We start from the raw sequence: 23,608 nt of genomic DNA, 5'->3' as shown, positions 1-23,608 counted from the left end.
CCTTTCCGAACTTTTTTAGAATAAAATTTGTTTTTATCCAATTCAGTAGGCATTTTATATGGACTCTCTCTGATTATGGGCTTGTTCTTTTTAGTGTTTTAGACTTCACAGAGGTCTTTACTTTTACTCAGTGACTTCAACTTTTTTATGTCTCCACTTTCGCTTCTCGTGTCAGTAAATCCTCCTGGGCAACAGGACAAACCTCTGCCTCAGGAGTTGGCTACCTGTAGCACAGGCCGAAAACAGACCCGCCACCTGTTTTTTAAAATTCTATTCGTTGGAATACAGACGCTCTCATTTGCCTACATATTATCTATGGCTGCTGATATGATATAATGGCTGAATAAAGTGGTTGCCACAGTAACCTAAAATGTTTACTATCTGACCCTTCATGGAAAAAACTGGCCACTCCCTGCTCTCTTTCAGTAGCTTATGTTCTATCTTAGCCATGTATTATGTTCCTAGGAAGCTTGATTTGAGCAGTTATATCTGTCTCTGTTATACAGCTGATGACTTTAATAAATAATTTTAGACTCTCTCGATTGGTGTCTAGTCCAAGTAGTTCTGAAGCATGAATCCTTTCCTGCACATTCCCACTGAAGATGAGAAACACATCACCCTGAGGTATTCTACACCATCCTAAATTGCAGGATGAGATGACATCCTGCATGAATACATTCCTTTAAGGCATGAATACATTCCTTTTGGTATTTTCAGTCTCTTGAGACATGTATGGAAATGTCATCACAACAAAGATTTGGAGTGATGGAAACAACTGATTCATGGCAGAAGGGGGATGCCATTGGTAGAAAGTCATGTGCCATGATAATTTCTCACAACTGCACAGGAGTTGCTCATCATCTTAGAGGTCCACAGCATCCCCATGCGAAATGAACTGTTATTCTTCTCCTGCCGGTAAGAAATTAAAGCTCAGAGAGGTTGGGTTCATCCAGGATCACCCAGTCATATGTAGAAGAGAAAGGGCTCAATATTAGGGCTGCTGACAGTAAGTCTAGACTCTTTCCACAATCAATACTATGCTCAAATCCACTAATATCAGAAAAATCTAGTGATAATTAATTCCACCTCATATGGTTGTTATGAGGTGATCAAATCAGATACTTACATGAAGATAAGTTTTAAACCATTTCAAGTCATAAATGAACATCTGCATAACCCAAGTTTTTCCAGGCCTTCCTTGTCTGTGCACATAAATGAAATTGAATCAACACTAATAATCCAAATTCTACAGGCTTTTGCCCCAGGTTTACACAGAGTCTTGTGTGTGTGTGTGTGTGTGTGTGTGTGTGTGTTAGTCACTCAGTCGTGTCTGACTCTTTGTGACCCCATGAACCACACCCGGCCAGGCTTCTCTGTCCATGGAATTCTCCAGGCACGAATACTGGAGTGGATTGCCATTTCCTTCTCCAGAGGATCTTCCTGACCCAGGGATTGAACTCTGGTCTCCTGCATCTCAGGCAGATTCTTTACCATTTGAGCTACAGGGAAGTCCTTACACAGAGTCTTGGCCATCTATGAAGCATTCTTAAAGCACTTGTGAGGCTTCCATCAGATTCTGGGAATTGAGATGAACTCACAGACAAGTCCCTTCCCACAGGACTTCCCACTGCTCTGATCAGATCTATGGGCTCCCCCTGCAATGCTGGAGCCCATGAGATGCCAAAGCTGGACTCTAAGACTGGGAGAGTGCCCAACCTCATTCTGTCTTTGCATGACACTCTGTTTGGATTGCAGACAGATCCAAGGTTGCTTCTGCCCCCATATCTCTAAAGATTCTCTTGTGAACACTGCTCCCTTAGCATTCACTCATCGTCTCCTTTTTCTCTATAGGGCCTAAACGCTGGCCAGTCTGGAACCAATATGGGAAACAAACCTCGCAATGTGCTCTTCACTCCCCATTCTCAGCTCCCAGGAAGCCCTGAAACGTCTTCATCACAGGCCCCCTTTCTCCTGCAGGTGCGTCATGCAGATTGTGCTCGTGGGAGGCTTCCCACTCATCAGACAGGTCTGGAGAAATTGGTATTCCTGGTAGGCTCAGTTCAGACTTCTATCATGCTAGCTTGCAATTTTTACCTCCCCCTCAGTGCAGTGAAGTGCTGTGGGCAACGAGAAATTAGAAACAATTTCACAAAAGAGGTGTCATTTAAACTTTCAAAATGTCAGGAAATATCTTGATAGAAGTTGGAGTAAACAGTAGTCTGAGGGCAGAGATAGTTCCATGCAGAGCACAATATGTAGAATATCTTTGGTTTGATTTTAAGGGTCAGATTTATGAAGGGGAGAAATGAGAGGTAAACATGGAAATGTAACAAACTCTCACTCAGGGTGGGGAGGGGCAGGAAAAGAGATTGTGTACATGGTAAGAACTTGGACCTTAAACTGGAAGTTTGGGATTGACACACACACACTCTACTATATATAAAATAGGTAACTAATAAGAAGTACTTTTGTGGTGGCTCAGTGGTAAAGAATCCGCCTGACAATGCAGGAGACTTTGGTTTGATCCCTGGATGGGGGAAGATCCCCTGGAGAAGGAAATGGCATCTCACTTCAGTATTCTTGCCTGGGAAATCCCATGGACAGAGGAGGTTGGTGGGCTACACAGTCCATGAGACTGCAGAAAAGTGAGACACAATTTAGCAACTAAATAACAACAACAACTAATAAGGACCTTCTAAAAGTCATGACCAACCTAAATAGCATATTGAAAAGCAGAGACATTACTTTGCCGACTAAGGTCCGTCTAGCCAAGGCTATGGTTTTTCCAGTGGTCATGTATGGATGTGAGAGTTGGACTGTGAAGAAAGCTGAGCACCGAAGAATGGATGCTTTTGAACTGTGGTATTGGAGACGACTCTTGAGAGTCCCTTGGACTGCAAGGAGATCCAACCAGTCCATTCTGAAGGAGATCAGCTCTGGGATTTCTTTGGAAGGAATGATGCTAAAGCTGAAACTCCAGTACTTTGGCCACCTCATGCAAAGAGTTGACTCATTGGAAAAGATTCTGATGCTGGGAGGGATTAGAGGCAGGAGGAGAAGGGGACGACAGAGGATGAGATGGTTGGATGGCATCACTGACTTGATGGACGTGAGTCTGAGTGAACTCCGGGAGTTAGTGATGGACAGGGAGGCCTGGCGTGCTGCAATTCATGGGGTCGCAAAGAGTCGGACACAACTGAGCGACTGAACTGAACTGAACTGAACTGAACTGATATGGCACAAGGGACTTCCCAGGTGGTGCTAGCAGTAAAGAACCTGCCTGTCAATGCAGGAGACATAGGGCATGAGGGTTCAATCCCTGGGTTAGGAAGATCCCCTGTAGGAGGGCATGGCAACCCACTCTAGCATTCTTCCCTGGAGAATCCCATGGACAGAGGAGCCTGGGGGGCTACAGTTCATAGGGTCACAAAGGAGTCGGACAGAACTGAAGCGACTTAGGACACACGCACATGTAGGACAAGAAACTCTACTCAGTACTCTGTAATGGCTTATATGGGATTACTCTGTAATGGCTTATTTCAGATTATTTAATCTTAAAAAGAGTGGATATATGTATATGTATAACTGATTCATTTTGCTGTACACCTGAAATTAACACAAATTGTAAACCAACTATACTCCAATAACTTTTCTTTAAAAAGAACTTGGACCTTATTTGGTGGACAAGGTGGGTCATTTGAGTGTTACTTAGTAGGGAAAGAACAGTGGTCCTTTAGGAGGATTGAAAAAGCAACAGCTTTAATGGAGACGCAGACATAGAGAACAGATTTGTGGACCAGAAGGCGGCGGGAGGGTGGGGGAAGGAGAGGATAGGATGAACGGAGAGGGTGGCATGGAAACATATACACTACCATATGTAAAATAGATAGCCAGTATGGATGACTGGCTGTATGATTCAGGGAACTCAAGTTGGTACTCTGTGACTACCTAAAGGGTGAGATGGGCTGAGAGGTGGGAGGGAGGTTCAAGAGGGAGGGGACGTATGTATACCTATGGCTGATTCATGCTGATGTATGGCAGAAACCAACACAATATTGTAAGAAATTATCCTTCAATTAAAAATAAATAAACTTAAAAAAAGCAGCAGCTTGGGTGATGGAGAGGGTTTGGGGTGAGTGCTGTGGTTGTACCACGGTAAAGCAAGGTAGTCATCCTCAGCAAACTATCTCTGCTTTCCCAAGTTATATAATGAAGATAATACCAATTTTGTGAAGGTTTTGAGCACTGAACAAAATTGTCAGAAACTTTCAAGTATTCTATCAAGCTCACAGAGGTAGCTAATATGTATGCTTAGTCACTCAGTCTTGTCCAGCTCTTTGCAACTTCATGGTCTTTAGCCCAGCAGGCTCCTCTGTCCATGGGATTTCTCTAGGCAAGAATACTGGAGTGGGTTGCCACTTCCTCCTCCAGGGGATCTTCCTGACCCAGGGATTGAACACATGGCTCCAATATTGGCAAGCAGATTTTTTTTTTTCTTACCACTGAGCCACCTGGGAAGCGTTTAGTAAATATTTGTTAACCAAACTTCCTACTGATAAGTGTAGGGACAAGAGAGAGTTACATTGTTCATTATCTTAACTGGTGTTCTATTTACTTTATCTTTCGATACTAGATTTTACATTTAATTTACTTGTTAGAAATTTGGAGTTCCTACTATGTCATGTTTGAATCCAAGTCTCCTTCTGCACCTCATTCTGCAGCTCTGACTGCCAGATAGAGATGTTTTGACTAGAAGCATATTTATCACATTAAACCACTTACTAAGATGGAGGACCACATTGGAAAAGGAATTATTAATAAGTTCATAAGTTATAAATAACCCTCAAATGAAAACCCAAATTCATTACATCAAGATGGCTAAAACTGTAAAGACTGACAATATCAAATGCTCATAAGACAGGGGCTTCCCTGCTGGCCCAGTGCTTGACTCCATGCTTCCAATGCAGGGGGTAAAGGTTCTATCCCTGGTCGGGGAACAAGGGATCCCACATGCCACACAGTGTGGTCAAAAAATAAAATTGAAAAAAGAAATGCTCATGTAAGAATTTGGAGGAATTGGAATTCAATACATTGCCGAGGAGAGTATAAGTCTGTACAACTAGTTTGTAAAATTATTTGGTAGTTTCTAATAAAAGTAAACATACAATGACCCTGCTGCTGCTGCTAAGTTGCTTCAGTCATGTCCAACTCTGTGCGACCCCATAGACAGAAGCTCACCAGGCTCCCCCGTCCCTGGGATTCTCCAGGCAAGAACACTGGAGTGGGCTGCCATTGCCTTCTCCCTATGACCTAGTAATTCCATTCCTTGCATTTACCCAAGAGAAATGAATGCCTACATGCACCAAAAGATGTACACAAGTATATTTATAGCTTTATTCATCATTGCTAAAAACTGGAAACAAACTCATTGTCCATCATTAGGTGAGTGGATTAATTACAGTTTATATAAACCACAGAATACTGCACAGGGGAAAAAATGAACAAACTACTGATGTAAATGACAATATGGATGAATCTCACAGCACTGTTGAATGAAGGAATCCAGACCCAGCAAGGTACATAGTCTAAGAATGAGCAAAACGAATCTACGGTGACAGAAGTCAGAATAATGATTTTCCCTAGCAAGGGGAGCCTTGACTACAAATAGCATGAAGGAAACTTCTGAAGCAACTGAATTGCTTTTTATTATCTTTATCTGAGTAGTGGTTCCATGATTGTATGGAGATGTAAAAATTTACTTAAGAATGAGTCCTCTTAAGATTGAGTACTTTATTGTATGTAAATAACTGAACCTAATACTAATAATACTAATACATAACTTAACAGATAGCTTATATGTAAATAACCTAGACCTGAGTTTAAAAAAAAAAAAATCTTTCTCTGTAAAAAAACATTTAAGAATCAACTAGATGACCAACATATAGAGAGGTATTTAAAATATGAGAGAAACGAGACACACATTTTACAAGCACTTTTTGATGTCTAACATAAGCCAAGACATAGACTAGGAGCTGCTGCTGCTGCTGCTAAGTCGCTTCAGTCATGTCCAGCTCTGTGAGACACCATAGATGGCAGCGCACCAGGCTCCCATGCAGAAATAACTGACATCATCCATTTCCTCAAAGGGGAAAGAAGAAAGGGGTTCATGAGTGATGATGACTGGATCTTTATGATCAACCTGCAAAAAATGGAGATTAAACCACAAACTAGGAAAAACCAGTTAAACATTATGCTTAAGGTCACCAGGCATTAAGGGGCAGAGCACAAGCTTGGCCTGCAAAAACGATGCTCCGTCACAGCATGCCTGCTCTAGCTGTGGAGATTCCACCGTCTGATCACCAGCAAAGATCTATATTTACAAGGTAGTGAGAGGATAGTTGGGACAGAAAACAATGCCATGTGCTTTTTCGCCACTTGCTCTCTGAGGCCAGTTAGCTCTACAAAGGGGAGATCACTTTGGCCTGGAGGAGCAGAGGATCCCGTTGCCCTCTTTGCCCTGGTTTCCACAGATCTCCATTCAGCTCAGTGCATGCTGATTAAACGGCTACTCTGCACCGCCTGATGATGCTGTTCAAATAGACACACGAGAGCATGTTTTGTTACAGTCTCCCATGACTAAAGGCAGATGTTATGAGTTCTTAAGTCTGTCTTAAGGGAAACTTTGTATTGTTTAATGGTCTGTCCAACAACAGCTATTTGTACCACACTGCTAGCAGTAGGAAATTGTTTGAAGATTCTTCTGTTCTCAATATCCAAGATAGAGTCAGCCCAATAAAAGGATCCAAGTGTTAGGGTGCCCTTTGTTTCCCATGTGTGGGCCAAATATCTTCTAGCCTTAAAATTGGCAAATGAGGATGCTTGTGTAAAAAGCATCATTATGGAAGCAAAAAATTGAGCAGTGTTACAGGAGTCTGAAGTGCCTGTGGACTGGCCTTTAGCATCCATACTGAATGAGGATTACTGGCTCTGTCTAATGTCAGCTCCTAACACACACATCTAAACTCTTCATTTGAAACAAGTGAATTTTTTAAAATTTTATTTTTATTTTAAAATTTATATTGAAGTATAATTGATTTAAATGTTGTATTAATTTCTGCTATACAGGAAATTGATTCTGTTAAACATATATATATATTTTTTCATTTTCTTTTCCATTATGGTTTATCACAGGATAGTGAATATACTTTCTCATGCTATACAGTAGGACCTTGTGTTTATTCATTCTCTATATAGTAGTTTAATCCCAAACTCCCAATCCATTCCTCTTCTACTCGACCTGCCCTCGACAACCTCAAGTGTGTTCTCTATGTCTGTGAGTTTGTTAAACCTTTTTCTTGATTGATGGAGAGTATTCAGTATGGTATGAAGCATGAATCATTCAAATGAAGTAAACCAGGAGACTTCCTATCTGGCAACAGAAGGCTAAATGGCAAGGTGATATTTAGTAACCCTTCTATACAAAAGAAATAGATAAATCCTCCTGAGAAGTAAGCTGCAGTGAAACAAAATCCAGGCTGCTAACAACTCCCTCTTAGGGTCTTCTACTTTGACTTTTGGGTCTTTTTAGATGGTATGCCCAATGAATACATCTGGTAGCTTAATAGTCAGGAATGTGAGATCTGGATTTAGATGTCTAAATTCAAATCCTGATGACATCACTCACTGGATGTGTAATTTTTGGTGGTTAATCTCTTTCCCTCACTTCCCTCATCCATAAACATGGAGAGAATATCCCTTACTTGGTAGCATTTATCATAAGGATTAAATGAATACTCGTAAATGTTAGATATCATCCTTATCATCATCGAGAAATTGGCCATTTTAATCCTTTTCCTGAAAGGAAACCAGTTACTTACATTTTAAGTCCTAATTTTTTAACATAACAGCAGAGAGACAGGGTATGGAAATGAAACGAAATCATGGGTTTTGCTACAAAATGGGATCATTTTTTTGGGCCTACAGTCCAAGAGGTTAATTTAGGGATAGATAGGTATAAAGTTTCAGGAAACAGTCAGGATATCAAGGTAACAGGGACAGGAGAACATTTAGATAAAATTGTCTGAGTGCTTTACAGTTAAATGAGAAGCCAATATAGTTTAATCCAGGAGTTCCAAGGGAAGACATATAAATATACAGGAATTAATGGGAAATGAAGTCACCAGGGACTCCTATCCTGAGGTATTTTATACCTGTATTAATTAGCTAATTCAATTTACATGTAGATTTCACTGCAAATGGCACATTTGGAAAACAAATGTTATGGCAGGTAGCAAATAATTAGCTTGGGAATTTGTATTAGTCTGCTCTGGCTGCCGTAACAAATACCATAAACTGGGTGGCTTAAACAATGGAAATTTATTCCCTCACAGTTCTGGAGAGTCTGGGAAGTCCCAGATCAAGGTGCCAGGTCACTAGCAAGGGTCCTCTTCCTGCCAACTTATCACTGCGTCCTCACAGGACTAACAGAAAGAGATGGACAGACAGAGGCTCTCTGGTATCTCTTCTTATAAGGACACTAATGTGATCACGAGGGCTCCATCCTCATGATCTCATCTAAACCTAATTATCTCCCAGTGGCCCCACTTCCAAATACCCTCACACTGAGATGCAGAGCTTCATCATAAGAATTCAAGGGAACACAGTTAAGCCCACAGCAGATCTGACAGTGCAACGTGATGACCTGAACTGCGGTTTGCCCTGTACCTGAGCTCTTCATGCCTGTTTACATGTGTCAGATGGAGAAAGTTATTTGAGTGCTACATGTTTGGTATTTTCTATTGCACATGCACACACATGGGTAGGGTGTACAACTTAGAAGCAAAGCCATTCAAACCTGCAGCATTTTCCCACTTCCCACTTAGCCATGCTTCAGCTCTTCCATCACAAATAGGTGATGATTGAAGTGGCAGGTATGATGTCATCATGAAAAAAGTTGCAGGCTGAAAAGCGACTGCTTATTGCAGAGCTCTGGGTGAGAATATACAGAACCTGGAAGATCATCCTCCACAGCCAATCATTAATGTCGGGTTTGTCTCTTCTGGACCAAGGGGTTGGAGGAGGTGTAGTGGGGGAAAAATGAGGAAAAAAGAGGAATGGGAGAGAAGAAATGGGCAATTAGCACATAGAGCAAGAAAGCAGAAATTAAAGCCACAAAGTACAGAAAGAAGACCCTCACAGCCCCAGCCCCATCCAAGCTCTTCTCTTGATGCCCTGCACCAGGAGCTGGTGGCTTCTGAAGAAAAAAGCTTTCAGGAAGAAACCCTTCAGGTGCCAAGAGAGGCAGCAGCCCCATGGCCCCTGAGGCAAGGCTCACTGTGTCTCCAGAATAGTAGAGAAAGGTCCGTCTACTGTGTGTGGAAACAGACCCGTCAACTTCTGCTTAGAGTAAGGTGGGAGTCAGTCCAGAAAAGGGAAGGTGAGAAAGTATAAAGAAGAACTAAGAGCTAAGAAGAGCTACATCTTTTGAAGGGGATATCCTGGGCTACCCAGGAAGGCTGTCTCAGATCTTCATCAAAAGGATTACTAGCTCTTCTTCTTCTCATCTTTGGACTGTAGCAAATCACTCCCTTAGAACTTCCTAGCCTTCATCCAAATGCATGTAAATCTTGAGAGAGGACCAAGAGAGAGAAGTAGCAGGTGGCAGATTATATGAGAAGTGAGAGGTGCTGTGAGGCAAATCAGTGAGACAGGAGATGGTGTGACTGAATGAATCACTAGGTCAGTGCAAAGCACAAGCCTTCATCCTGAAGAACCACATCCCCCTGCGGCTTCTAGGCTGCGTCCTGTGCTGCTCACCAAGAAAAAAAGTCACCCAGATTTGCCTCACTTCCTTTTCTCCTATGCTTTGCAGGCTGGGGCATCAAGGGATAGCTATACAGATAGAACGTGAATGGCCTGCAGTGAGGCATTTGAACAAAAAGGAGCAATATGCATTAATGAGACTCCATGCCTGACTGACCAAACCCAAAGTGTGATGTCCAAGGCGCCATGTTTACCTGGAAGAGATCTGTCCAGGTTGTGCTAATGTGTCTGCGTTGTTCAGCATTTTTACTGGCAACTTGGATAAAGTCAAAACGAGCAAGCCTGTCAAGGGTTCAGTTGACAAAGAGCCATGAGATAGCACTAATAAGTCAGCTGACAGGAACAAGATTCAAAGAGATCTAGACAGGTTAGAATGATGGATCAGAACTAACAAGATGAAAGATGGAAGCCATAGTTAAGTTCAAGCAATTAGATGCACCAGGTAGGGAGACTTGAGTACATGCATGAGAAATGAAACCAGTGGTTTTGGCTGATTGCACTCTTGATATAAATTACTAGCATGACATTTGTTAGAAAAGGGAGAAAACAATTTTTGCAGCTTTTATTACATACATAAAGTGGTCGTATTAAAAAAAAAGGGGGGGGAGATAATTACCCCACAGTATTCTTCATACTGAATTCTATTTGAGATGCCTCAAATTAAGCAAAGATTCATTGAAAAATGCTGATGAGGGGGTCTGGTTGGGGGGAGAAGTAATTGAAGCAGTTGGAGCAGTTTCTCTGAGGAATGAGAATATGTGCGGAGTGTGGGGAGGAAGAGAGAGTCATATTCAAATATTTGAAAGTGACATTGAAAAGAATTAAGTCTATTACGTGTACCTCCAGATGACAAGTAAAGGGAAGTTTCAGACAGAAAGACAGATTTCTACTCAATATACTTTAGAATTAATTGACATTTTGAGATATCCAAATACAGCATTTACTGTGACTCGAAGTTTCTATCTTGAACTCATTAGGAAAGATGTGGAGGGAATTGGGAGGACACACTAGGTGACTTCGGGGTCTCTTCCACTCTATGGTTTAATTTATTTCACTTAAAAGGTATATACTGAAATTCTATGTCCTGTGTATATAGTGAGTGGTGAGCAGAACAGAAGCTGCTCTCTTGGCACCTACCTATGTAACTGATGGCGGAGACAGACAACCAACAGGTAAGCAGACAACTGACTACAGACAGGGTGCTGAGATAGAGATCAATTAGGAAGGACCTCCGTAGCCTTCCAGGTGGCACTGGTGGTGAAGAACCTGCCTGCCAATGCAGGAGACATAAGAGATGTGGGTTCGATCCTTGGGTTAGGAAGAGCTCCTGGGGGAGGGCATGGCAACCACTCCAGTACTTTTGCCACTAGTGAGGCTCAAAACATCCTGGCGGAAGCCTTTGGAGCACTGGGCAGTGTATTCATTCTCAATTTGAGAACATGGAATCTACCCTAGTGTCATTTGTTGCCTTCCAGAAGAAGTGCAACTCAGGATGAATTCCAGCAAAAAAGTTCAGAGCCTCAGATACCTTGAGACTCTGCTGCTGCTGCTAAGTCGCTTCAGTCGTGTCCGACTCTGTGTGGCGCCATAGACGGCAGCCCACCAGGCTCCCCCATCCCTGGGATTCTCCAGGCAAGAACACTGGAGTGGGTTGCCATTTCCTTCTCCAATGCATGAAAGTGAAAAGTGAAAGTGAAGTCACTCAGTCGCGTCCAACTCTTCGCGACCCCCTGGACTGCAGCCTACCAGGCTCCTCCGTCCATGGGATTTTCCAGGCAAGAGTACTGGAGTGGGGTGCCATCCTTGAGACTCTAGGACCTTTTACCTCTTTAGAAATTATAGATAACCTTGAGACTCTAGGTTATCTATAATTTCTAAAGAGGTAAAGGTCTTAGAAGACAAGTGAGAAATGTCCTTGCTCTCTAGTAATATTTAGAATTGGAACTGAGGATATGGTTAGAATTAAGCAAAATAATAACTAGAATAGAGTTAAGGGAAGTGGGATTTTGCTATAAAATTGAAATTAGATACCAAGAAGGAAATGGGATGAATTTTAAAAAATAAAATAAAGGATCAGTTATTGGAAGTTCAGGATTGAATAGCTAGATTAAGAACTAAGCCAAGAAAAAAAAAAGAGAACCAAGCAGATTTAAGAGGGGCTGTGGTGAGGCGTGGAGATGTGGTTTCCACAGTCACTTTACCCAACAGTATCATAATACTGCAGGCTGTATAGTAAAAGGGGGAGAAAGAGAAAAAAGCTACCAATAATCCTTCCACCTTCAATTGGCATCATTATTAATTTTGTGTATTTCTTTGTTATTTTTCCTTTGTGTCTGCTTTTAAGATCTTTATTGGATTTTTTCTAAGTCATAAGAGCAATACATGTGAGCAGTACAAAATGAAAACTGCACCCAATCCAATCTCTCAGAGGTATATAAATGGAATATAGTTCTGAAAGTTAATAGTTTGTTAAAAGAAGTTAAAAGAAGATATGATACACACACACACACACACACACACACACACTGGAATACTGCTGCTGCTGCTGCTAAGTCACTTCAGTCATGTCCGACTCTGTGCGACCCCACAGATGGCAGCCCATGAGGCTGCTCGTCCCTGGGAGTCTCCAGGCAAGAACGCTGGAGTGGGTTGCCATTTCCTTCTCCAATGCATGAAAGTGAAAAGTGAAAGTGAAGTCGCTCAGTTGTGTCCAACTCCTAGCGACCCCATGGACTGCAGCCTACCAGGCTCCCCCATCCATGGGATTTTCCAGGCAAGAGTAGTGGAGTGGGGTGCCATTGCCTTCTCCACTGCATGAAAGTAAAAAGTGAAACTAAAGTCTCTCAGTCATGTCTGACTCTTAGCGACCCCATGGACTGCAGCCTAAGAGGCTCCTCCCGCCATGGGATTTTCCAGGCAAGAGTACTGGAGTGGGGTGCCACTGCCATTTCCGCAATGGAATATTACTCAACCATAAAAAAGAATGAAAATTTTGCCATTTTCAGCAACCTGGATGCACTTGGATGGCATCATGGTAAGCAAAGTAAGTCAGAGAAAAACATTGTAGGGTATCACTTATATGTGGAATCTAAAAAATACAACAAATTAGTGAACATAACAAAAAAGAAGCAGACTTACAGATATAGAGGACACACTAGTGGTTACCAGTGAAAAAACAGAAGAAGTAAGGGGCAACACAGGGGTAGGAGAGTAGGAGGTACAAACTATTAGGTATAAAATAAGCTACAAGGCAGACTTCCCTGGTGGTTCAGTGGCTAAGACTCTGAGCTCCCAGTACAGGGAGCCTGAGTTTGAACCCTGGTCCAGGAACTAGATCCCACATGCCACAACTGAGTGTTTGCATGCTGCAAATAAGACCCAACCTAGCACAGGCAAATAAACTAATTATACAAATATTTAAAAAAATAAGCTGCAAGGATATATTGTATAACACAGGGAATATGGCCAACATTTTATAATTACTATAGAATATAACCTTTTAAAATTGTGAATAATTATATCGTACACCTGCGATTTATATAACATTATACATCAACTATACTTCAATTATAAAAACTTAATAGCTTGTTAAAATATTTCTCACAGGGGACTTCCTCGGTGGTCCAGTGATTACGACTCTGCACTTCCATTGCAGGGGGCATGCGTTCCATTACTAGTCAGGGAACTAAGATCTCAAATGCCATGTGGTGGCACAGCCAAAATATATATATACATATTTCCCACAGAACTACATTATAGTATATATTCAATTTTCTTACTTAATATACAAACATTAACATTATGCATTAATATTTCTTTGGTCTCCTTGAGTTAATAAAAATTAATGCCAGCAAATTTGGAAAATGGCCACAGGATGGAATTCAGCAATGGTCACAGGACTGGAAAAGGTCAGTTTTCATTCCAATCCCAAAGAAGGACAATGCCAAAGAATGTTCTGACTACTGTATAATTGCACTCATTTCACATGCTAGCAAAGTCATGCTCAAAATCCTTCAAGTTGGGCTTCAACAGGACATGAAGCAAGAACTTCCAGATGTACACGCTGGATTTAGAAAATGCTGAGGAGCCAGAGATCAAATTGCCAACATCTGTTGGATCACAGAAAAAGCAAGGAGATTCCAGAAAAACATCTATTTCTGCTTCACTGACTATACTACAGCCTTTGACTGTGTGGATCAAAACAAACTGTGGAAAATTCTTCAAGAGATGGGAATACCAGACCACATTACCTGCCTCCTGAGAAACCTGTATGCAGGTCAAGAAGCAACACTTAGAACCAGACACAGAAAAATTGACTGGTTCCAAATTGGGAAAGGAGTACGTCAAGGCTGTATGTTGTCACTCTGCTTATTTAACTTATGTGCAGGGTATATCATGTAAAATGCCAGGCTAGATGAAGCTCAAGCTGGATTCAAAATTGCCAGGAGAAATATCAATAACCTCAGATATGCAGATGACACCACTCTAATGGCAGAAAGTGAAGAGGAACTAAAGAGCCTCCTGATGAAGGTGAAAGAAGAGAGTGAAAAAGTTGGCTTAAAACTCTACACTCAAAAAGCTAAGATCATGGCATCTGGTCCCATCACTTTGTGGCAATAGATGGGGAAAAATGGAAACAATGACAGACTTCATTTTCTTCGGCTCCAAAATCACTGCAGATGGTGACTGCAGCCATCAAATTAGAGGACGTTTGTCCCTTGGAAGAAAAGCTATGACAAACCTAGACAGCATATTAAAAAGCAGAGATATCACTTTGCCAACAAAGGTCTGTATAGTCAAAGCCATGGTTTTTCCAGTATGTATGCATGTGAGAGTTGGACCATAAAGAAGGCTGAGTACTGAAGAATTGATGCTTTTGAACTGTGGTGTTGGAGAAGACTCTTGAGAGTTCCTTGGACTGCAAGGAGATCACACCAGTTAATCTTAAAGGAAATCAGTCTTGAATATTCATTGGAAGGACTGGTGCTGGTGCTGAAGCTCCAATACTTTGGCCACCTGATGTGAAGAGCCGGCTCACTGGAAGACACTGATGCTGGAAAAGATTGAAGGCAGGAGGAGAAGGGAACAACAGAGGATGAGATGGTTGGATGGCATCAAGGATTCAATGGACATGAGTTTGAGCAAACTCGAGGAGATGGTGAAGGACAGGAAAGCCTGGCGTGCTGTATGTAGTCCATGGGGTTGCAAAGAGTCAGACATGACTGAGCGACTGATCAACAACAATAGCAAATGTCATTTTTGCTTTTTGGCTTGTTTCATACAAACCTTTAAAGGAAAAAGCCTTTCAAGACCAACATAAAAGAGGAAGATGATGGCTAATAAGCATGTGAAAAGGAGCTCAACCTCAGTAGTCATTAGGAAACGTACAATAAGGCTGACATAAGATACCCCTTCACAGCTCTAGAATGACTATAATAAAAAAGAAAGATAATAACAAGTGTTGGTAAGGATGTGGAGAACTTGGAACCTTTATATGTTGCTCCTGGGATTGTAAAATGGTACCACCACTTGGAAAACAGCTTGGTAATTTCTTAAAAAGTTACACATAAACTTACTATCTGACCAGCAACTCCTCTCATAGGTATCTATAGAAGAGGAATGAAAACAAATGCCCACATAAAGACTTGTTAGTGTTCATAACAACATTATTCCTAATAAATCCAAAGGGAAAACAATCCAAAGATCTGTCAACTGGTGATGAATATAATGGAATACTATTCAGCCATAAAAAGAGTGAAACACTGATGTCCATTACAACATGGATGAACTTCCAAAACATTGTGCTAAATGAAAGAAAACAGAGGCAACAGACTACATACTGTAAACTCTACTTATAAGAGATGTTCCCCAAAGGCGTATTTATAAACACAGAAAACAGATCAGTGGCGGCCTTGGTGTTGGGCTTCTTACAGCAGGCAGGTAGCTAGGTATGAGTAGAGAAATGGGGGAAGGGCCGGGTGGCAGGAAATCACAGAGCTTGTAAATAGCAGGGGTCCAGGGGCAGACAAAGAAAAGCAGAAACCTCCAGACTGACAGGAAAACACACAGGATGTTGGATGATAAGTGCCATGGAAGCATACAAAGAAAGGTGAGGGAAGGTGGCAATCTCCTGCATAGGAATGTAACCTGTTGCTCATTATGATCTCATTACAGTAAAATTAGGCTTGCAGATAAGAAGTACCCATCATGCACTGACACTGTGGTGCTTCTTCTTTTTTTTTTTAAATTTTATGTATTTATGTATTTTGGGCTGTGCCGGGCTTTTGCTGCTGTGCAGGCTTCTCTCTAGCTGCAGCAAGCAGGGGCTCCCCTCTAGTTGTGGTAGGCTTCTCACTGTGGCGCCTCCTCTTGTCGTGCTCTAGGGTACGCGGGCTTCAGTAATTGTGGCTCACGGCTTGTGGCATGGGCGATCTTCCCAGACCAGAGATCTAACCCATGTCTCCTGCACTGCCAGGTGGATTCTTCACCACTGAGCCACCAGGGAAGCCCAACGCTTCTATAAAGACAAAAAATCCCTCCTCCCTTTGGGAAGATGGAGCTGGGATGAAAATCAGGGAATATGACAGTGTGATCCCCAAACTCCTCCTTCTCCAGTGAAATATCCCATCCCTTCATTTGTATGCCCCTCAAAACTGGCTTGCCACAGAAACCCAGGACAGCAACTCCTCACCCGTCTGCCTCCTTTCCGTCTGAGAGCATCAGTTCAGTTCAGTTCAGTCGCTCAGTCGTGTCCGACTCTTTGCGACCCAGTGAATCGCAGCACGCCAGGCCTCCCTGTCCATCACCAACTCCCGGAGTTTACCCAAACTCATGTCCATTGAGTCGGTGATGCATCCAACCATTTCATTCTCTGTTGTCCCCTTCTCCTCCTGCTCTCAATCTTTCCCAGCATCAGGGTCTTTTCCAACGAGTCAGCTCTTCGCATCAGGTGGCCAAGTATTGGAGTTTCAGCTTCAACATCAGTCCTTCCAATGAACACCCAGGACTGATCTCCTTTAGGATGGACAGGTTGGATCTCCTTGCAGTCCAAGGGACTCTCAAGAGTCTTCTCCAATACCACAGTTCAAAAGCATCAATTCTTTGGCGCTCAGCTTTCTTCACAGCCCAACTCTCACATCCACACATGACCACTGGAAAAACCATAGCCTTGACTAGACCGACCTTTGTTGACAAGGTAATATCTCTGCTTTTCAATATGCGTCTAGGTTGGTCATAACCTTCCTTCCAAGGAGTAAGCATCTTTTAATTTCATGGCTGCAGTCACCATCTGCAATGATTTTGGAGCCCAGAAAAATAAAGTCAGCCACTGTTTCCCCATCTATTTGCCATGAAATGTCTGAGATCATATTCCAGCTTAAATAAATTCTCACTTTACATTCTTAATCTCCCTGCTACCACTCTGAATTCTTTCTCAAGATGAAGCAAAAACCTTCAACTCATTGAGAACAAGGGTGTTGTGTCAGTTGAGTATACACAGGTTTGAGGGAAGTTTTGGGGATGATGGACATGGGCTAAAACTAGATTGTGATGATTGCTGCACAACTTTATAAATTTACTTAAAAAATTACTGACTAGTATACTGAATGAAAAACATAAATAGAGAAGGGGTGCCAGGTTTGAGCCATTTTGGGGATAATAATTTAACACCAGTGACATTTGGAACCTAATAGAAAATATTGGCACAACAAAAGAATTTGTAAAATCTCTTCCCTTTTCCAAATAACCTAATTTGTCCTTACTATATTCTCATCTTGACTATGCTTCTATCAATGGTAAAGTTTAAAATGGTCGTATATTTGAAAGGCACAAAATAAAATGAAACTGAATTACCATTGCTTATCACTGAAGAGGGTGAACACAGAAGTGGACCTTGTGTTCGGTTTTTATGTTAATATGCTGCTACCTAGTGATCAGTTATAAAACAGCAGGACTTGGTTTGTTTAGTTTCCTTGGGTTTGTTGAGCTGCATCTGTATAACACAATATCTGAATGCTTGGCTATGTATAGTTAAATGTCTGAATGCATCACTGAACAATTTATGCTTCCTAAAAATACTGTGGTGGCAAGAACTGGGATAGGAGTCCCTCCAAAGTGACTTCCAGTTCCTGGTCTGTCTGATGTCAGCTTTGTGACTTTGAGCCAGGAAAAGATTAATCTTTTGGTTCCAAAGTTCAAGTGGGGCTCTGTAAGAAAGTGGCTAATAGCTCTCTAAACTTTGGTGTTCCATTCTTTAAAATGGGGATAAAGGAATACCTGCTCCCAGGGTAGCTGTGTGAATTAAAATCACTTATAAGTGCTGTCTGTAAAAGCACTTATCTCAAGGCTTTCCTGGTGGTTCAATGGTTAAGAATTCATCTTGCAATGCAGGGGACACAGGTTCTACGCTTGCTCTCAGAAGGTGCCTCATACACGGAGCAACTAAACCCATGTGTCACAGCTACTGACCCTATCTATGCCTTAGAGCTCAGGAACCACAGCTACTGAGCCTGTGCTCCATAACATGAGAAGCCACTGCAATGGGGAGCCTGCGCACTGCAACTCGAGAGTAACCCCTGCTTGCTGCAGCTAGAGAAAGCCCACATGAAGCAACAAAGACCTAGCACAGCCAAAACTAAGGAAATAAATTAAAAAAAAAAAAAGCACATACCTCAAAATATACTGCCTAAGTAGGCTACAGTGATGTTTCCCTATAGTAAATATGCCTCATAGGGACAAAAAATCCTTTACCTACTCTTTAAAATTAGTTACCCCTCCCACCCCACCCCAAAGCAATGAGCAAAAACCCAGAGGGATATAAAATCAAAATAAACTTAGATTATCAGCTAATTGGAGAAGCATATTTGGACAACTTAATGTTTAAAACAGTGAAAAGGTAAAAAAGAGGAATGAGTTTTTCTATTCTTTCCTGAGAACAAAGAAGATAGAGAGAACAGTGAGCAGGCTTGATCATTCCTAGTTTTCACTGTAACCATTCCTAATTATTGTCTATAACTTAAGTTTGCTTTTCTGCCCTCTAGTGCTGCATGAGCTACATTCTGCACCTACTTCTTTTAACTCTGTGCTAATTACATCCTATATCTGGTCCTCACCTTTACAGCACTCTCTTGGAGATCATCCCTTGTAGTTTTTCTCTTTTTGCATTACATTAATAGAAAGAAGGCCACAGTACAATACACAGAAGACAATGGACCCAATTACCGGGCTACCTGACGCCAGCCTGTGACCATTTTTTTGAAACAATGCAAGAAGAAGAATGAGAGATTTTTACACCTTTGGTCATTACCAACCTCTGATGCAAGCCTTCATCCATATAATCCCTCAGATTCCTCATGGAGTGGGGGCTTGAGTCTGCTTTGTCTCCCCTCCACATGCTGAGGATTAAAGCCACCTTTCTATTTCCTCCAAAGTCTCTCTCCACACTTTTTATTTGGCTTCAGTGGGCAGAGAAAGCCAAGATTTTGGGAGGCATCAGTTGCATAGAACGTGAATTTTACAAATAACTTAAAACTTAGAATTGCTGATTATTTCCATCACTCACTCAATGGACAGGAGTTAGAGCAAACTCCAGGAGATAGTGAAGGACAGGGGAGTCTGGTGTGCTGCAGTTCATGGGGTCACAAAGAGTCGTACATGACTTAGTGACTGAAAAACCAGACAGTGACAAGAAAGACAAGGGGTGACTTCTAGCTGATACCCTCACCACCAGTATCTTATAGATGCCTTTCATGTTTAATATATGCCACCCAGCACAATGCTGACTAGATAATATACAACTGCTTTATTTCCCAAGAATTAAAATGTGAGTTTGTACCACTCTGGATTTTATTCCACAGGTCAGAGAACCAGTCTGCTTAAGGATTAATACTATCTAAAACTAAAGAGCCTTTAGGATGCTGAAACATTTAGGTGATTGAGCCGAGATTTTCTTTTCCTTGCAGATGTTTTGGTATTGCCCATACACTGTTTTTAACAGCTTTACTGAAGAACAGACACCATAGAATTCACCTATTTACAGTGCATAGTTCCCCGAGTCTTAGGAAATGTATACAGTTGTGCAGCCATTACCACAACCGAGTTTTAGAAGAATTCCGTCACATACTTTATGTCTGACCACCTCCATGCACAAATAATTTATTGGCTCATTAACCTGTGGATTTAAACCACTGAGCTTTAGGACCTAGCCTACACATTCATTTTTGAATACATCAAGTTTAAAAGCAAAACAAACTCAAAGTCTCAACTTTACTCAAAATAAGGGTCCATAAAGCACATTGTGTCCAAAGGAGTCTCCAAGAGTCTATAGGCTAATTAAGGATATAAACAATATACACATACTAATGTATATATTTTGAAAAGTGTATATTGTATAATTCTCCATGTGTGTTAGTCAGTGGTGTCCGACTCTTTGCACCCCCATGGACTGTGACCAGATTTATGGGAGAAATAATCCCCCATTCTGTGATTTGGCTGTGCACCCTTTCATGGGGTTTGACCTGAGACACTAGCTTGAATACTTGACAAAGGAAGAGTTCCCTCCTTAATGGGACATTTAAGATGCCCTGATTTTGTCTTGTTTCAAAAAGGCATTTTTAAAGAAATAATTAAATTATCATGCCCCTTGTCCTGCAAATCCAATATTCATGGTCTACTTTTCCTAATATAGCATTTATTAAGTATACGAATAGAAATCTCTCAATGCAAGAATTACAATCTGGGTATAATGAAACTGCCTTTGTCTTTTTACTCCTTTCCTATTTCTACATTTATCTATAGGTGTTTCAGAAGGGATAATTATGTATAAACTTACTCTACTTTCCTTCCAGACACATCTTTAATCCTAAGAGTTTACTGGGATGTCCACTCATCATGCCATTCAAATGCTATTACCTTGTTATTTAAGTGTTCAGTATGTGCTAGATCAGTCTCCTCCAACTACTGAGCAAGTTGTGGTTAGAATAGCCGTTTCAAACTTTATATGTGAATAAATGGATTGTATATTTCCTAAGCACCTAGTCCACATTGGGTATACAAAAAGCTATATATTAAGAACTTGTTTAATTCTTAATAAACAAGAAGAACTGTTTGTTCTCAGGTTTGTCTCCCATCCTCTGGCTCCCTACATTTACATTCACCATATAGCTCAGATTTCCTGGAACTTGCAGATTCTCCTGTCCTACCGTCTCTGTAAATACAGTTACACACGCCACACCATATGTCTGTACATATGGTCCTCAATAGTTGTACAATTAAACCGTCTCTCTTGCCATGTCTGATTCCTATTCCGCCCTTTTTGTTGAGTACGAGATCTGATTACGATTTCAAATAGTCCCTTTTCTTTTAATTACACCCTCGATTTTTAATATGACAAACGCATACTAATAGAAAAAGTCTGACAATACAAAATGTACAGTATAAAACTCCCTTTCACCAAAGGCGGTCTATTCCTCCCGTTGTTTCCACTCTGACATTTCTAACTCAGGTCTCCTACACTGAGTGCCTGGAGAACACACAAGTAGACACACGAGGCAGTTTTCTGAGCACCGTCGGCCAACTGCCCACTCACTAATTCTCTAACCTGGGGGGACTCACTCAAACTTTTGAATCTCGGGATCCTTAAAATGCTGCGCATCCCACCAGGTTGTCAAGACAGACGTGTATGGGTAAGGACTGTGTCGTGGGTTCTAGAGGTCTTTAGGCCAGCTCTCCAACAAACATGTCAGTTCACCGCTTAGCTCTAAAGGACGCCCCAACGGCCCTCACTCGCACCCCGCTTCGCCTCCACATGCAAATCCAGTGCCTCTTCCTGAGGCGGCGGCTTCTCTGGGACTCCCCTCCCTAGCGTTCGAGCGCGGAGGCGGAGCGCCCACCAGCGCTAGGACCCGGCTGGCATCCCGAAGACCGCGAAGCTCTAGGAGCTCTCGGCCTCGGGAAGAAGGGAAGAAGAGAGTCTTTGTAGAGCTCCTCTCTGCAGTCTGTAATGCCTGCTTCCTCTAGGGATGCCTCTAGGTCTTAAATGCGTGCAAGGTAGAGTCGACCAGATCCTTCCTCGCAAAGCTTCCCTCCTCCGGAAAGCCCCTGCTGCTACTGCTGCTGCTGAGTCGCTTCAGTCATATCCGAATCTGTGCGACCCCATAGATGGCAGCCCACCAGGCTCCCCCGTCCCTGGGATTCTCCAGGCAAGAACGCTGGAGTGGGTTGCCATTTCCTTCTCCAATGTATGAAAGTGAAAAGTGAAAGTGAAGTCGCTCAGTCGTGTCCAACTCGTAGCGACCCCTTGGACTGCAGCCTACCAGGCTCCTCCGCCCATGAGATTTTCCAGGCAAGAGTACTGGAGTGGGTTGCCATTGCCTTCCCCGCCGGAAAGCCCCGCCAGCCTCCAAAGCTCACTCCAGCTTCGGCCACGCCCCACCGACCGGCCAAAGACCAGGTTTCCCCCGCCCCATTTTTGATTTCGGCGCGCCGCGAATCTCAGGGCGGCAGTGTTTGGTTGGAGGTGAGCACATTTCCCGTCTGATTGGCTGATAGTAGTTAGGGTGGGTGTGGCTAAAGCCGCGGCGGTGAATTATGGGGGATTAAGAGTGGAGGAGGCGGGTGACGATTGGTTTCCGAATGAGGAGGGCGGAGAAAAAGGCGGAAGCAGGCGTTGGGAGAGGCGGTGCCTTCGGAGAACAGGAAAGCTGGAGCGACATGGAAGTAGTTAGGTGTCCTGAGCATGGTAGGAGGTCAGGGTCCGAGGGTCCAAGGGGTCTGCCAGCCTAGCGTGGTGTAATCGTTGTCGACCTTCTCTCCTTAGGGACTTTATGTCTTCTGAAGACCGGCGTCCGAGAAGGCCCGAATAAAGGAAAGAGCTTCTACGTGTGCCGGGCGGACACATGCAACTTTGTGCGGGCCACCGAGTAGGTCTCCGAGATAGGCCCAATTCCCTGGGTCTGCGCGTGGCCACTCAGGAGGAGTCGCCGGCTCCCCGCTGCCCAAAAGGACTAGGAGAGATGGGACTCCTGGTCTGCAGAGCCAGGGCCCTTGAAGTAGTTGGTAATCCCCGGCAGGTTAGGGACATGCTCCGCTACTGCTTGCTGTGTGACCCATGGCTGTTTACTTTCCGTCTCTGGGCCGCCAGGGCTCTCATTTATAATCTGGAGGATTGGCTTCATCTGGATCCTTCTGGACCTTTTCAGTTCTGGGTTCACTGGCCTGGCCTTGACAGTCCCTTTTCCTGTTGGGACATTACTCCCATCCCGTTTATAATTGAGAACGTGCAGACATAGCAGAAAATAATTGGCTCCAGCTTTACACTAGTTTTAGGCCGAATTGGTTTCCAAATGTTTGAGGTTAAAACACCCTGGTAGTCAGATTAACGGGACCCTTTAAAAACAGGATTCTCTGCATTTAAGTGGTGAGTTTGATACTCGAAAAAAACAAATTAGGGATTAAAGCTGAAAAGACATAAGTAATCTGATTCAGCACTCTCGTTTTTACAAAATTAAAAGCTGAGACGAGAAATAATAAGCATCGTCTTTGAAGTAAGAAAATACTGTTCTCATAAGTGTTAGTATTTCATAGTACCTGGTGTCCACAGTTTCTATGTGAAATTTTAAACTATCACAATTATGCATTTTTTCCTGCTTTCTACTGAACTTGGTTTTAGAAAAGGCATTTTCTACATGTGTGAGACACTATGGATATCAATAGAAAAAAATTTTTTTCAACACATATATTAGCTTCTCATGTTTTCCCCGAATGATTTAGATGACTTGTGTTTTTGTTA

General features: G+C 42.4%; 1 protein-coding gene across 1 annotated transcript in view; it reads left to right on the top strand.

Annotated features, from left to right (window-relative positions):
• Positions 1 to 22,530: 22,530 nt before the first annotated feature.
• TTF2 (transcription termination factor 2) overlaps positions 22,531 to 23,608 on the top strand; it is a 51,586-nt gene continuing 50,508 nt past the window's right edge. Inside the window, exons 1-2 of the mRNA XM_068965678.1 lie at positions 22,531 to 22,558; positions 22,637 to 22,739. Of these exons, the coding sequence (XP_068821779.1) occupies positions 22,531 to 22,558; positions 22,637 to 22,739 (131 nt within the window). The remainder of the gene's footprint in view (positions 22,559 to 22,636; positions 22,740 to 23,608) is intronic.

Source organism: Capricornis sumatraensis, chromosome 2 (genome assembly GCF_032405125.1).
Source record: "Capricornis sumatraensis isolate serow.1 chromosome 2, serow.2, whole genome shotgun sequence".
In the NCBI taxonomy this organism is placed as follows: Eukaryota; Metazoa; Chordata; class Mammalia; order Artiodactyla; family Bovidae; genus Capricornis; species Capricornis sumatraensis.
The sequence above is the reverse complement of the archived record's forward strand: the minus strand, read 5'-3'. Positions and strand labels throughout refer to the sequence as shown.